Consider the following 16,602-nt stretch of genomic DNA (forward strand, 5'->3'; position numbering starts at 1 on the left):
TAACATGAGAACGGCTTTAGAAAAGCCAAATTTTTTTTATGAATTATATTATCACCAAAACAATGACAATAGAAAAAAAAAATTAATAAAATAAAATAAAATAAAATTTAAATGAACAGTAAAAGCGTGGTTTCAATCCACGCTTAGTGTAGTGAACAGTGAAAACGTGGTTACAATCCACGCTTATTGTATTGAACAGTGAAAACGCGATTCACAATCACGTTTTCTTCAGAAAACAAACTTAAATTGTATGCACAGTGAAAGCGTGATTTGGAACCACGTTTTTTTCAGAAAACAAAATTCAAACAATATGCACAGTGAAAGCGTGGTTTGGAACCATATTTTCTTCAGAAAACAAATTTATGTTAAAAGCGTGGTTTGTAATAGCGCTTTCACTATTCATCGAATTTTCTGCTCCACACAGTAAAAGCGTGATTTGTAATAACGCTTTAGCCTAGTTTGGAAAATCTGTCCAAACTAGGCCTAATTTGAGAATTAAGATAGTAAATTGGCTTAATATGGGAAAAGCCCCAAATTAGCAGCCCTTTTTGTCCTTTCCTTTTTTATTTTTTGTTTTTTTATTACCATGACTACCCAGCCAAAATTAAGCAAGAAAAAAGGCCCCACGCAACCCACGAATATATAAATACATACATATATATATTCAACAGCTATGGCAAAAAGGAAAGAAAAAAATTAGAGCGAGGAGATAGTAGGTAGTGGCAAGAAGAAATTGGATAGTGGTGTGCGTTGGTTGAGTGGAGGAGATGGGATAAGGTTGGTAGGTGTTTGCCGCTATGAATTGTTTGTTTGGGTCTAAATTTTAAAGACAAAAAGATTAGGGTCTTTTTGGTAATCATTTCGTTTTTAATTTTCAATTTATATTTACAAAAATTTTAAAAACTATCATAAAAACTTGTTTGATAATTTTTTGGTTTATAAATGGTTGTCTCAGTTTATAAATTTGAGGAAAAAACATAAACTCAAAAAATGAGTTCATGTTTTCAGTTTTCAATTTTTTTTTCAATTAATTTATTTTCAATTATATTTTTTTTCAAATAATCTTTTTTTTCAACTATTTTTTTTTCCAATTAAATTTTTTTTCAATAATTTTTTTTCCAATTATTTTTTTTTTCAAATAATATTTTTTCAATTATTTTTCAAGTAATTTTTTTTTTCAATTAATTTTTTTCAAATATTTTTTTTCCCAATTAAAATTTTTTCAATTATTTTTTTAATTAGTTTTTCTTCATTTTTTTCAATTAATTTTTTTCCCAATTAAATTTTTTTCAATTATTTTTTTTAATTATAATGTATGTGATCCCATTGTCATAAATAATAAAAAAAAATATAAATATTTTAAGTCTGAACAAACATATATTTTAGTTTATGTTTTTAAATTTTTTTTAAAAATTTTGTTCAAACCAAACGCGTTTATAATTCATATTTTTCTAAAAATAAACAAAAACCAATTTATAAAATTTTTATAAACATAAACAAAAAACGTAAACGTTACCAAACGCTAGTGTTTGTTTGGGTTTAAATTCTAGAGGGGAAGAGATGAGTGTTTGTTTGGGTTTAAATTTTATTTATATATATATATATTTGATGATGATATGAGAGGTGTATGGTTTGCCATGGGATGACAAAGAAGAAGCGGAATACAAAAAATTTAAAGAAAAATGAGAATATTTTGGTTTGTAATGACATTAAGAAGAAAATTAAAGAAAGAAATGAAGGTAATTTAGACTTTTTATAACTTCTGTTACGTACGTCTAAAATTATACTTTTGTATGAAATTCAGGAGTTTAAATGTTGCAAATGAAACTACAAGGGGGCTTTGTATTTTTTGGGTAAACCACAAAGGGTTAAAGTGTAATTTACCCTAAAAATTATTATTTAAACATTGATCAGTAGAGGAAGAGGGAGAGAGAGAGAATCCAGAAAACTGAAGGTGTAGAGAAGGGTGGCCTGACTCATCAAATTAATATATATATATATATATATGTCATATAGTCCAAAGGGTTTCCGACCCATGTTACATTTTTCAATTGTTTTAATCAATCAAGTTGAAGCAATTTCATTTAAATCACACATCGTGTATAGATCCATCAAAACTATTGGATACAAGTGTAGTAGTAGTAGCCCCAAACATGACAATTGACAAACTAGGAACAAAAATACACTCTTCACAAAATCTCACCCATATGCATTCTTGAATATATATATATAGTCCTTGCAAATCCCATTGGTATTTTCATACTTCTGATTGGAGGCGCAAACCATTGCAGACTAACTGAATATTCTTTTTGTAACATGCCCCGGATACTTACAGCAGATCTGCAACTAGTGGAAGTCCGATTAAAAATTTCTGCCGCTGAAGTTTAATCAAAATGTATATATGTCAATTATATAAAACGGCACAAATTGAAGACTTTAAGAGCAGGGGATAGGTTCATGTGTCATACCTTCCTTTGCATTGAAATTTTAAGGTAGCCACAAGCAAAGCATGCTTCCTGTTCACAAATATATAGCCAATATGAACAATCTGATGATCGAGCACTCAGTTGCAAACCAACTCATAGTTATAAATGAGATCATCTTACAGGGAAACCTCCATGAAGTGTATGTATAGCTAAGATCCATTCGCAAAATTATTTCTCAGAATCAAAGCAGTAATCACAGAGTTATCAATGAAGATATTACTTACCACAAATAAATACATATGAATGTACTAATCAATTGGATGTTTGTCAACTTGCCGGGATGTATAATGTGCAGAAAGTAAAAGTAGAGATAGGAAAGCACTGGCCACAAATATTGCATCAAACCACCGGTGGTAAAAATCAAATTGAATGTCACCCAACACATCTGTTATAATCATCCTGCCAAGGAATACCATTCACAAAACTAATTATTTGGTAGCTCGCAAGTGAAAACAATAAATGGACTACCAAGTACAATGTGACAAAACCAGCAAGCAGTAATTTTTCAAAATGTAATCAACAGGAATGCCAGAAGCAGATAATGCAATCAAAATCAGTGCACTCTCTATTCAATCAAAATTTCTGATTCTAGAAACTACCACAGCAAAATTGCATGCACATAACATTTATTAAATGGTGTCCTCCAGCCCAGTATTCCACTTTTTGGTACACAAGCAAATTAACTTGATTCATTTAATGCATTGGTGGCTAATACCATCCAGACTATGAAGTTCATTTGGGTTCCACGCATATACGGTAGATTTTGTTACTGCTTACAACACCTTCAATGAACACCCTCTTGATAAATGCACATCATCAAATTTTGAAACATTAAAACAAAATGGGATCCACAACTTTTCCTTGTCACAAGGAGGGTAAAAATTCTAATTTCTAACTCAAAACAATCTACTTGTGAAAGAAAGATTTGTTACAGATGAATATGTTATAAATTGTTTATTTATTTCAGCAACACACATTGTTGATATCAACTTTTCAAGTAATTATTTCACTTGTGAAAAAGTTATGGTAGCATTTGGTAGAGTTTTCTAAATATGATTTGAGAATAAGAGTTGTATTTTGAGTTTGTGAGTTTTGAAATTATGATTTGAGTGTAGAAAATTTGTTTGGCGGATGAGTTTGAAAAGAGTTTTGAATTGAGTGAGAAATTTTTGATGTGTCATATGATATCTGATACAAAAACTTACAACTCATAACCAAACACATAACTCAAAAATCTATTAAAAGCTCATAAAAAATTTCAAAAATATTGTTTTTTTAATTTTTTTTTTTTTTTTTTTAAAAAAAAAAATCGCACTGTTCAGGTCAACCGGCCAGATGTCCAGGGGACGACCGGTAGGCCAAATTTCAAAATTTAAAAGCCCGCCTGGAACAAGTTTTCAAAAGGAGGGGTGGAATTAATTTTCCAAAACTCAAACCAAACATCATACTAGAATGTAGGCATAGAACCATGATTCCAAAACCCTTCCAAACACAGCCATATCTTTCTGTTCTGCAGAAGCAAAAGGGATCAACCCCCAGGATCCAGAAAGATTTACACATTAGAACACTTTTTCATATCCTTCACAGTGCATGGCATTCAAACTAGCAGTAGGAATGAGCAACTTTAATGTCCTCCATAAAAAGTAACAACTAACAAAAACTAAATGCATATGATCCATAAAAATAGACAAACCATGGATGCTACACAAAGGAAACAGAACTTAGTTATGTGCAAATAATCCATATACATAGACAAACTATGCATGCATACCAAACAAACTTATCTTGGATCAATAATGACCTTACCTGTATTCAGTTGCTAGGCTTTTCCTAATCAAAAGAATAGAAGATACAAAATACATTCCCATTATTTCAGAAAGAAAAAGAACAACATTGCTTGAAGATCCACTCCCAACTCTAGAAACTGCAAAGAAGAACTGCACACAACCAACAGCTGCAGGTTAGGAAGGAAGATATCAAAAAAATTAGGACCAGCTACTTTCTTTACAAGATTTGCTAGCAGTATCCAGTGGTGTGCACAAGTATTACAATATAAGCGAATTTTCCATAGCGTTCAGTTCACCAAACATGACTTACTATGAATCTATAGTTTGGTTAAGACAATTTCAACAAACATGGGAAACAAGCATGTAAATCACGTAATTACTGCTTAAAGTAATTCAAAATCACTTTCAAAGCTATATTTTCCTTTCTCTCCATTATCTGTAAAAGCTGCATTGATCCTGTTAGAATAGTCGTCTTTTATACTATATTAGAGAGCGTACTATTATCATATTATAGTTCTAATATAAATATGTGCTAAGGTGGAAGGTTTGTTACATACCCTGATACCTATTCATTTAATTCTCCATTTCCTTCTCTCCTTCCTCTCTTCACCTCCTCCAACCCTAACTCTCATTTCTTGTATTTTGCATTCTAACCTCATCCACTCAATTAATAATCTCCCATTACCCGGCTACAGCTATCAACGAGCAAAACACATAAGCCAGCTATACCCTGAGTTTGCGGTTATAGACATCTATTCTCTTTAAACCATCTCATTTAAGGAAGGAAAGGGTCAGCTCTTCTTCAATAAGCTTTAACAAATCACATAACATCCAATTAAATGGGAAAATAGAATGGAAAATAGGATGGTGGATTGCTTTTGTGCAAGGCTGATGTGGCAATGCACATAGGAACTCAAAATTGTTAAATGAGCATAATGAAAAGAAATCACATAGTTGTATTACCAGTGGGGTATTTTCAACCACACAAAGAAATGGTTATTGAAACAGCACGAAATTCCATATGACCCCAAGTTAACATCACAATAAAGGATGGAGTGGTGCCATCACATGGCTTCCAGATGCAGAAATTTGAAGAATTCAACATTTCCTTGAGGTTATATAGCACAGGGCTTGGCCATAAAATGGTTTAGTGGTTGACTAGGAATAGGTGGATTAAGGCTATTGGGAATAAATCAAGGCATTGGGTGATGGGAGACTGATATAGGGTGAGTAGGGATTACTTTCTTACAAGTAGTGAGCCTGGGTTAAGTATACTGGCAGCAGCAACAACAAACTTGTAAGGCTGGATTTGGTGGGATTTTGTAGTGAGCCCGGGTTAAGTATACTGGTAGCAGCAATAGTAGACTTGTAGGGTTGGATTTGGTGAAATATTGTTACTGCAGAAGTATTTAAAATATAGGAGTATAAAGGTTTGTCACTGCAGAAGTATTTAAAATATAGGAGTATAAAGGTTTGTAAAAGGGTAGGGATTTAGGAATGAAAACACGTGTTTAGGGGCAATTGGGTGGCTGTTCTAAGCACTGTGAACAGTGATGTAAACAGTGACCTTGTTGGATAGAAGAGGAAGAAGAAGAGGAAGTACTTCACCCTCACAAAGAATAGGCCAATCACACAAATACAATCTCAAATTTTCATAATATTAACTCTTCTCTTCAATCATTGAGATTACACATCTATCTATGTATCTCTCTCTATATATATATATTAAGGAAAAGAGAGTTTCTAATGACAAGGTTTGCGGGAGCTCTAACCCTCAAACTAAATTTTATAATTTTTGATTTTCAAATAATTAAAAAAAATTCTATTAGTTAAACTCTCATTTAATCATAACAATAAAATTATAATTATTCCATAAATTATGACTTTTAAAAGGAAAGTATGCTCAATTATTTCAAAATTTAAATTTGTGTGCCACTAATAGGGAAGCAATTCACTAAAATCTAATTATAATAATAAAAAAACTCTAATTATTCCATAATTTATGATTTTTAAAAGTATATATATTTCCATTTCAAGATTTAAAATTATTTGCCATTAAATATGATAAACAATTCAATAAAATCTAAAATTTATAAAAACCTTTCAAATGGTCCCATTATCTATGCTATAACTAAAATAGAAACATTTTTCAAAATTTATAATTGTAGAAATTTAATGTATAAAGAGAAATAGAGAATTGTATAGATTTAGTATTTTTCGCTTTACCGGCGGGCGGCAACCTCGCCTTGGCCGCCCGCCGGACCTCAACCTAGTCCGCTGGAATTTTCTACACAGACATCGACATCAATAAGCTTCAAATTCTTCTTCTTAGCGACACACGTGTTTACCTCTGTCACGAAGCGCCTTGTAAGCTTCAATGACCAGAACCACTTCATTTGCAGACTTGGCTAGCCCATATTGCTGGTTGGGATGAGTATAGGCTAACTGAACATCGTCTCCGATCTGCATAAACACCGCTGATTGATTGAGAGAGAAATCTGCTGCTGCTGCTATTATTTCCCATGCTCATCATCAAGTTCAACAGCTCCACATGCTATCAATGCCCGACAAGCTCTCTCAACACACAGGCTCTCTCTCTTTCACCAGTACGGGGACGATAATTTCCTCACTTTACAGGGCAACTCCGATTCGATGACCACGTCGCAGCAGCAGCAGCCACGGGAGTCACTTCTCCATTCACACTTCCAGTAAAGATTATTGCACGCTGGACTCATTTCCAGCAACGGGCTGTTATGCTGTTTACAATTCTCCGTCAACTCTCATGTTTCTCACCCAATGGAAGTCCCATATCTCAGCAAGAGTGTCATTCATATGGGTCCGGTGTAATTGATGATTTTATTGAATTCAGACACAATCTGCGTGAACTTGAAACCGTGATGCTGAGACCACTCTCGAGCTCTCTCTCTTCCTTTTGGCAGTTTGAAATCACACTTCTCACTCTCTCTCTACTCAAGCCCATGTGATAAAGTGGAGAGAGAGGGTGTTGGGTTTGCAGATGAGCATGTTTTGTGCTGGTGGAGATTGGTTTAAAAATAAAAAAGGGGGATGGGTGTGCAAAAGGTGTTGGAGGGATGGGTTGGAAAGTAGACATAGTGCTGGTGGGACCTCCCACTAGCAAAAGCAAGTTATAATCCTAATTACCCTCTCTCCACTAATTCCTTTTATTCTTATTATTATTATGAACAACCTCAGAACCCATGTGCTCTTTGATCCCTTTTATGACACTTTCTTTATTTTATTATTTTATTTTATCTTTAAAAAAAAAAGCCATCCACGTGGGCTTGTCCACTCTCTTTCTTCCGTTTGATTTCTAAATCTATTATTTTTATTTATTTTCTCTAAACCCCTTTTTTTAATCTCTTTCAAATACCCATTTTTATTTTATTATATACTCAACATTCCCATCATTCTTTTCCCCACTCCAATATATTATACTAGCCTTCATTGATTCCACGGGCTTCCACCACTTCATTTTATTTATTATTATTATTCTTATTTTCACCACCAAAAAAAAAAAAAAACTACATTCATTCCAGTTGATTTTTCTACATTACCACACCTCCCATTCGAGTTTGCAAAAACACACTTGTTTTATTCATATCAGGGATTCACCCCGCTCACCATTCCAAACCCAACACACACACAAAAAAAAAAAAAAAAAAAAAAAACATAACAAACACCAAAACATTTGTTTTCTTTTCTGCAGACGGCCACCCACCGACCTCACTTCCACTACTCTGCCGCCGGTCTCTTCTTTTTGCCTCCGTCTTGGGCGGCCCTTGACGGTGTTGCCTCCGTGTTTCCCACTCCACTGGGCACGATCACTACTCCCTGCTCCTCCACTGCAGCATATGGCGGCCCTCCAAATCGGAACATAACGGTGGCCTTCCGCTTCAGCTCCTTATTTTCCGCCTTTAGCATACTTATCTCTACTCGCGCATCCTTATACATGCGCTGGAGCAGAGCCAGTTGGGCATTTAACTGCTGCACCTCATTTGTCCTACTCTGCAGCCGGTGCGACAAGTTTGTGACCGCAGTCATGGTTTCAACACATGACTTCAATGTATACTGATTCGCCTCAATATCTGATTGCGCTGCCATTCTTTGCTCCACAGACCGCATAGGAAAGGTCAACGGAGCAAACTCAGGGGCGCCTGGTTGAGGTTCACGGGCAACCGCACCGGTTACCTCTCTTGTGGACTCGTTGAGGTCGGAAAAGAGAGTGAGCAGACTACGGGACGAAGAGGCCATGTTATGGGTTGCTGAGTGTTTCAGAGAAGGGTTGGTTACAGAGTGTTACAGAGTATCTCTCTCAAGACAACGAAGAATTTCTCAGAGGTTTTTAGCCAGTTTTTTGTCTTAGCCTCAGCCTCAGCCTCAGCCTCAGCCTCAGCCTCAGCATCAGCATCCGTTTTGGTTAAATAGCCAAGGCAGACACGCGCATCGCGCGCCACTTGATGCCAGACGACAAAACGGGCGCGCAAGCCAATGTGGTGACGCGCCTCGCCATCATGTCCGGCACATCTTTTTATGACTTGGGCACGCCTTTTGATGGCACGCCTTTTTATGGATTGGGCACGCCTTTTGATGGCACGTCTTTTGAAAGATTGGGCACACCTTTTGAGGGTGCGACTTTTTAAGGGTCCGATAAGACTCTGTAAACTGTCCCGACATTGATTCCGGTTAGCTCCTTCATGGGTGCGACAAGACTCTGTAAACTGTCCCGACATTGATTCCGGTTAGTTTCTACAAGGGTCCAACAAGACTCTGTAAACTGTCCCGACATTGATTCCGGTTAACTCCTTCATGGGTCCGACAAGACTCTGTAAATTGTCCCGACATTGATTCCGGTTAGTTTCTACAAGGGTCCAGCAAGACTCTGTAAACTGTCACAACAACTGTTACAACATTGTCTGCTACAACGGTCCGACATGACCCCATAAACTGTCTTCTACATCGGTCTGACACCGCCATCCAGTGTCCTCTACAACGTTATGACACCACCATCCAGTGTCTTCACCAATGGTCTGACACGACCATACAGTGTCTCCTATCCTCTTTTATTTTTATGTATTTTCTTGTTTTGTTACTCTCTCCAAACTCAAGTTGGTTAGTTCATATCCCCCTTGAGTTTGAGGGGGGCTATAAGTGTGGTTGGTAGAGTTGAGTGTGTTAGGTGAGAGTTGGTTGGTAGAGTTGAGTGTGTTAGGTGAGAGTTGAGTGTGGTAGGTGAATATGTTTTTTCTCTTCTATATATAGGAGAGTCATTGTATACAAATTGAAATTAATCAATAATACAATCAATATCTATACAATTCTCTATTTCTCTTTATACATTAAATTTCTACAATAATGATGCTCCTTTCAAAATTCAATATGGTAACCTTTCGAAATTACGTTTAAAAAAAAATCAAAATTATTTTTATTTATTTCCAAACCTACATACTAAATTTCTTGATTAATTTTTATTTATTTCTAAAAATAAAAAAAAAATAAAAAAATTATTGGGCAACTCTTTTTCAACAATCTAATGATTTAAAAGAAAAGTATACTAACCAATTTCAACAATCTAATGATATAACTATCGAATGATTTATGAAATTTAAAAGGAAAGTCCACTAACCCATTTCAAAATTCAAAAGTGTGCCATCTAACCATTAAAAAAAATTTAATTTTCTAATAATTTATGACTTTTAAAAAAAAAAGAAAACTAAATCAATTTTAAAATTTTAAAATTGTGTATCACAAATTATGGGAAGCAATTCACATCTCCCATAAATCTTCTCTCTTGCACTCATTAGATTCAAGTCAAATTAGAGTCGGTGTTTATCAAGTGTAACTGTTAGTGATGGGAGCAATTGTGAAGAATTCAATTGATAAATTTTTTTAATGTAAGTTTATGTTTTTATTTTTATTTTTATAAAGATAAATTTCTAATCTTTAGCCTCCGACATCCTTATTTCTATTATGCATCTTACAATTATGTTAATTTTTAAAAATTTATTGCATGCTTATTTAATCTAAGTGTATTTTTTTTAAATAAATTTCCAATCTCTTCAGTCGCGGTTCAATAGTTTAACATCTATGTTTATCAAGTGCATAAATATGGATGACAGAGGGTATTGAGAAGATGTGTATACTTATTTGCAAAATAGCTAGTAACAAATTTTCATTGTGAGTTTCGTCTTCTTTTAAAGGATGCATATGGTTATAATATTACTTACGTACTTAGGTTTTGTAGTTTACATGATTTCATATTTCAAAATTTCTATAAGATTTGCTTTTAATTTTTCAGATTTTATAGTTGGTGCATTTTTTATTGAGTAATGTTATACTTATTATATTTTTATATTATATTATATTATATTTTATTGTATGACTAAGTTTATTTGGTTGTAATTTTAAATTATAATTTATTTGATATTTGTATAGCTTATTTGGCTACAAATATAGGTTTTTTAAACTACAATTTGTAACTTATTTATTTATTTAACTTATTTGAAACCCTTGAATACATATGAACATAAGAGTTTCATATCTTTCGTCTTAGTAATAACTTTTGAGGCATTATGGATATTTACACAATAAAAATGTCATATAGATTATCAAAAGTTACACTACACCAAATAAATTTACAACTTATCTTAAGTTAATAATCTAAAATTTTACAATTACTTACAATTTATAACCATTATATGAGTCATGCCAAACATTAAACAAAGTTTAAGAAATACAAGGTGCATTTGGGTTAGGACCTAAGTTACATAAGTTAAATAATGACCATGAACCTGGTGCACTAACATGTGGATAGTTTTCCTAAATAAAAAAGTACTTTTGTGCATAATTGTCAAATCGGGATTTGTACCGTGAATCGAAATGACCTCCTACCGAATCGCGAATCGAATCAAATCGTGAATCGTAAAGATTCAGTCACTTTTTCTAAATTACTTAGGAACATATATCTACATATTTAGATGTTAAATATATCTCATGAATATGAAATATTTAGATTTAAATCAATGAAAATATTATTTTCAATGATAATCACGTAATTTAATAGGTAAGAAGTTAATAAAGGTTCTTATGTAAGATCATCATCTTACCTTTTTCTTTTTTAGATAGTTGTTATCAACCATTCTTAATAAATATAATGACCAAATAGACAAACTATCAATTGTCAAAGTAACAATAATTGACAACGATATTGATATTTGGACAATAAACATACATACTTTTCTAAGTAACAATGAGCAAATCATAAGAATGAATTATTTAGAATCTTTTATTTTAAAGTCTAAAAAATTTTAAAATGTATAACTAACCTCACACATGTAATATTTAATTTAATAAAATAGCAATAGATAATTAATAGTACAACTTTAATCTTCAACATCTTTAGAAGATATATTATAATTTTTTAAAGGGAAAAAATGAGAAGAAATGTTAAAAATATGTTGGGTCTAACTGAATCTGATTGAATCCTATTAAAAACTCTATGATCACTAAAATAACAACAAATCATGTATATATGTTAGTTATTTTGGTACTAAATGCTATTAGAAGTTGTATTATGTTATTTTCACTAAAAAGATGGAGAAGAAAAGAAATGAAAATATGTCGGACACAATAATTTCAAAAATTGCATGAACGTAAAAAGTGAATCAAATCATGAATCAATTGTGAATCGTGCGATTCATTAGAGATTCAATTCCAAAATAGATTCACCTATAGATTCGTATCGATTTTGCAAAAATTGCGAATCGAATCGCGAATCGTAAGATTCTGATAACAGAGCTTTTGTATACTTTTGCAAGGTATTTTGTCTCTTATCCTTGGAGTTGCTCTTACACTTCACCTTCAACCTTGTGAATATAATTAAAATATATTCAACTCAAATTATTTTTCCTTTATATTTCAAACAAAAATTTTGATATTATTTAATTTAAATTTAATTTTTGATTAATTTTTTACACCGTGCATAGCATGGGCAATATGCTAGTATATTTATAGGTTAAAGATTCTCCTAATTCTATAAGGACTATAACTCAATTTAGAAACTAAAAATATTTAGCAACTACTAATATTCTAAACCAAGACTTCCAATTTTACTTCAATTATAATAGGAAACTTTAATGACTTCTAATTCTACTTCAATATCAAAATAGGAAACTTGGACTTTTGACTACTAAGATTATTTTAGACATAATAAAACTCATATATAATGACCCATTTAATGACACCCATATATAATGATCCGTTTAATAACTTGATCCAAAATAATAAAACCCATGGGCGACCCCTACAACCCATGCGCAACAATTATTAGAATTACCATTATACCCTTAATTACAAAAACTTACTATAATGACATAGAGACTCGAAATTATTCTAAATCTTTAATTCTTGATACCCTAAATGTGTATCGTGTGAAATTCCAAATTTGCTCTTTTTCTTCTTTCCATGATCGTCATCAAAGACAACCTAGTTTTTATATCCAAGGCTGTACCACAAGGGAAAAATGGATGGTCTAAAGATTTAAACAAAGAACAGGCTTAGGTTTGTAATAACAACAAAACTTGTGGAAGTTTCGGTACAGATTTCGAAGATAAAGACACAAAAAACAGAATAAAAGTAAAGAAATTCACAAACAAGAAAGTATATAGAGGGAAATAAAAACCCTACTCCACAAGAGCTGTTTGAGATCCACACCTGAGCTTTTAGAAGTGTTGTACACTCATATCTAACTAAGAAAAAGATTTTATTCCAATCAAAATTCATGTTGCAACAAGGGGCCCTTCACATACACATCAGAAACTTCATAAAAAATTAGCTACTCAATTTAGAAATTATGTATGACAGAAATAGCTGCTACCTCTCCCAAAACCTGCTATAAGCGGGAGACTAGTGCATGGGGTATGACCTTTATGTATGATGTGAATTCCATCAAAATAGGTAGTTTCTAAACAAAAAAATAAGCTGAATTTCAGCCCAAGATGATACTCTCGACCAACATAAGGTAAAACTTATACATAGGAAACCAAAACGGAAATGACTAGACTAATCCTAATGAAAAAAAATAATAAAAAAAAAAATTAAAGACAGCCAAACAATTAGTCCAAACTCGTAAAAATATTAAAATACCTCTATACTAAAAACTAATGCCATGTTAACATGTTTTTCTCTAGGTCCTTGCATCATTTTTTTTTGTTGGAGATAAAATAATTAAGTCATTTAACTTGGATGAAGAAATAGTTGCAAAGCATCATTATTCTCATAAGCTGTAAATGGTTAAAATGTGAACTTTCTAGTCTTGTCTTGTCATGTTCATGTCTAGTTTTTAGTTTTCAGTAGCAGCAAACAGACTTGAAACCTGTCATTCTTCTCTATAGAATCTAAGTAAATCTATCTACTTGAGTTTGCTAACCCAGTGATAGAGAAAAGGGAATGCTAAACCAGTAATAAGGATTGGCAATGCTAATTGCCTTCCCCCTAGAGAGTCCACACTCTCCTGTACCTTATCATTAAGTGCATCATGTTGGTCAGTGGTCCAATAATACAGTTCTAAAAACACAAATGTAACATCAAATTCAATCCAAAAACTACCAAAAGAAAGAATTACCTTCATTAGATTACTTAGAAATCCCCGCACAGATATAACAATCAACATTCCAATGAATAAGAGGGATATATACTGCACAATAGAGAAAGCAGAAAACGTCAGACAAATGCAGACAAAAGAAGATATCAGCTACTTTAGCCAGTAAAACATGTTTGTGAGAATACACCAATGCAACATCATTGGGTTCAAGTCTACTTAGCAGTTCAAACACCAACATGCTTCGTAATGTGATATGGTCCCAAAGTAAACGAATGATGGCCTGATATGTTTCACAATTTTTTGTATGAGGGTTATTTTTGTAATCTTTTCTATTTTTAGGGTTTTGGAGAGGGTATAAATAGAAAGTATGTCAATTGAGAGGAGGCCAAGAAGTGACAAATCCCCCCACTTCCCCCTTCTCTTCTTCTCCTTGAGGATTCAAGGCCCCCTAGAAGTTCTACAGGTTTTCCCCATTTCTTTCTCCCTCTATTCTCCTTGTAGATTCAAGGCTAGTAAACTCTAGGATTTCTCCCCTTTCTTGTGTTCTGCCTTCTCTATCCCTAATGTAGTAGAAAATGAGTCTTATACCAAGTGTCATTATCTTTTCTATTAGGTGTCCACATTAGTTGTAGTTGTTAGTGACCTTCTATAAATGGGTGATGTAACGTCAATTGTACTTAGTTTTTGATAAAAATAGTACAGAATAATGATTACAACTAATTGGTGCCGTTTCTCTATCTAACCCTAGTGGTTACCCATAGGTTGGGGATTCGCTCTCTCTTGATTTTGAACCTGATTGCAAATTTGTGTAGCATTATTTGGTATCAGAGCTCTAGAATTGGTGACTGCAGAGTTGTGTGTGTTCGATCACAACAAAAAAAAAAAACAAAAATCAAACCCTAGGTTGCAAGATTTGACTATATGATTTCGAGAACTGATTTGAAATTTGTGAAGGAGTTCTTGCCTTGTGAACTCACGGTGTTCGTATCTTGAGAATTCATTAGTTCATCTTCAACTTGATTCGACATTAGAACTTGAATCCAAATCTTATGTGACTTCGATAAAAATCAAAGCTTTGTTGTGACTTCAAAACTAGATCAACAAGTATATTTTGATTTCGTTCAAAGAGTTACAATCAAGCTTCGACATTGATGATGTCAACCCTAGCACATTACAACTTCAGAGACGAGATGGAAACATGATTGCAACACACGTGGCAATCCTTCGCAATGTTCTTTAGCTTAGCTCTAACTGGACTTTGAGTTTGCTAACCCTAGACCACCCGGGGTTTTTTGCTAACCCTAATCCAGTCAGGGTGATCTAGATTGGAACTTTGCTAAACCTAACCCTAGATCACCCTGAGTTTGCCAACCCTATATATCACCCTGGTTTTTTGTCAGTGGATCTCATCAATTGTCTCCGATTATGTTTGATTTTGATTATCACTAGCATCGATGGTTCTAGTTTGAATTCAACTTTGAGTTGGTTTCATTTCCTCTGCTTTGCGTTGATAGCTCTGTGTTCGATTGATTTGATTCAACTTGGTTCGACATCCAGAATTGTTCAATTGTAGCCCAGAATTTGTTGTCAATCTGTGCTACCAGTGTCGGAACATTGATGGTCCAACGAGAGTTTTGTCTTGCTTTGCATTTGCTTTTATTCAATGAGAAAAGGGGTAGAAGAGGTATGGGCAGAGGTCTTAAGTCATACTGCGAATTTTGGTGATGGTTCTGTTGGAAATTGAATCCACTTATTGGAAGGAATGATGCTCATCCAAATCAAAATCATAATCAAAGAGACAAGATGAAGCAAATGAGAAGAAAATTTGTTTCCGTAAAAGAGGTAGTGCAACAATTGCAGCCTCTTACATCAGATAAAGAAATTTTGGATCATATGAAGTTTTATGTTTTGCTACTCCTCTATACTCTCCATTAGAAGTTGTTTTGGTTGAGTAAGCTGCTTGATGCAAACATCATTTTGAAGATTGTGTCCAGGGGTTGGAAGCTAGAAGTTCAATGTAGATTTCCATCTCATGATCAGACTTCTCAAGCATTACTATTGTTGGATGGGTTGTCATTCTGTTCACATTAGTCTTGTTTTTCTGGGAGCACTCTTCTGCAAGTGGTGAAGGGGCTTGGGAAAGTGGAGGTCTGTCAAAACTCGACCAAGAGGATATGAGTAAATGACGAGGTTGCCATATCTGCACTTGAAGTTGTTCAGCCAAGGTTGAAAATTCTACGTCTTAAAGGGAGCATGTATTGTGAGTATCATTTTTTTGCAAAAAAATGCAGTAGATACAACTGAATGTTTGCACTTCTTCTCCATCTGAAAATGAAGTTGCATTGCGTTGCTTAGTTGCTGCTTAACTTGATGACAAGTTCTTTTAGGGCAGGAGTGCTGAGGTAGTACAAAATGAGTCTTATGCCAAATGTCATTAGCTTTTCTATTAGGTGTCCGTATTAGTTGTGGTTGTTAGTGGCCTTAGTCTATAAATGGGTGATGTAACCTCAATTGTAATTATTTTTGAAGGGGGGGAAAAAAACTAATATTGATTAGAGCTAATTGCTCTGGTTTCTATCTCTAACCCTAGGGGTTATCCCTAGGTTGGGGATTTGCTCTTTCCCTTGATTTTAAATCTGATTGCAATTTTGTGTTGCATCAATCCCTCAATTTACTAGCCAGTGTATCAGAATATATGTATTTGTGACAA

General features: G+C 33.7%; 1 protein-coding gene across 3 annotated transcripts in view; it reads right to left on the reverse strand.

Moving 5' to 3' along the window:
- Positions 1–2,051: 2,051 nt before the first annotated feature.
- Positions 2,052–16,602, reverse strand: part of LOC114279342 (GPCR-type G protein 1) — a 45,444-nt gene continuing 30,893 nt past the window's right edge. Inside the window, exons 11-15 of one of the 3 annotated variants that reach the window (XM_082886040.1) lie at positions 13,914–13,985; positions 4,293–4,423; positions 2,711–2,885; positions 2,469–2,516; positions 2,052–2,340 (exon numbers count right to left, since the gene is read on the reverse strand). In XM_082886040.1, the coding sequence (XP_082742166.1) occupies positions 2,735–2,885; positions 4,293–4,423; positions 13,914–13,985 (354 nt within the window). In that variant the 3' untranslated portion in view covers positions 2,052–2,340; positions 2,469–2,516; positions 2,711–2,734. Of the gene's footprint in view, positions 2,378–2,468; positions 2,517–2,710; positions 2,886–4,292; positions 4,424–13,913; positions 13,986–16,602 lie in introns of all 3 variants that reach the window. The other 2 variants (XM_082886046.1, XM_082886034.1) reach the window with 2 other exon arrangements.

This window comes from Camellia sinensis, chromosome 1 (genome assembly GCF_055761805.1).
Source record: "Camellia sinensis isolate YWXY chromosome 1, ASM5576180v1, whole genome shotgun sequence".
Taxonomy (NCBI): domain Eukaryota; kingdom Viridiplantae; phylum Streptophyta; class Magnoliopsida; order Ericales; family Theaceae; genus Camellia; species Camellia sinensis.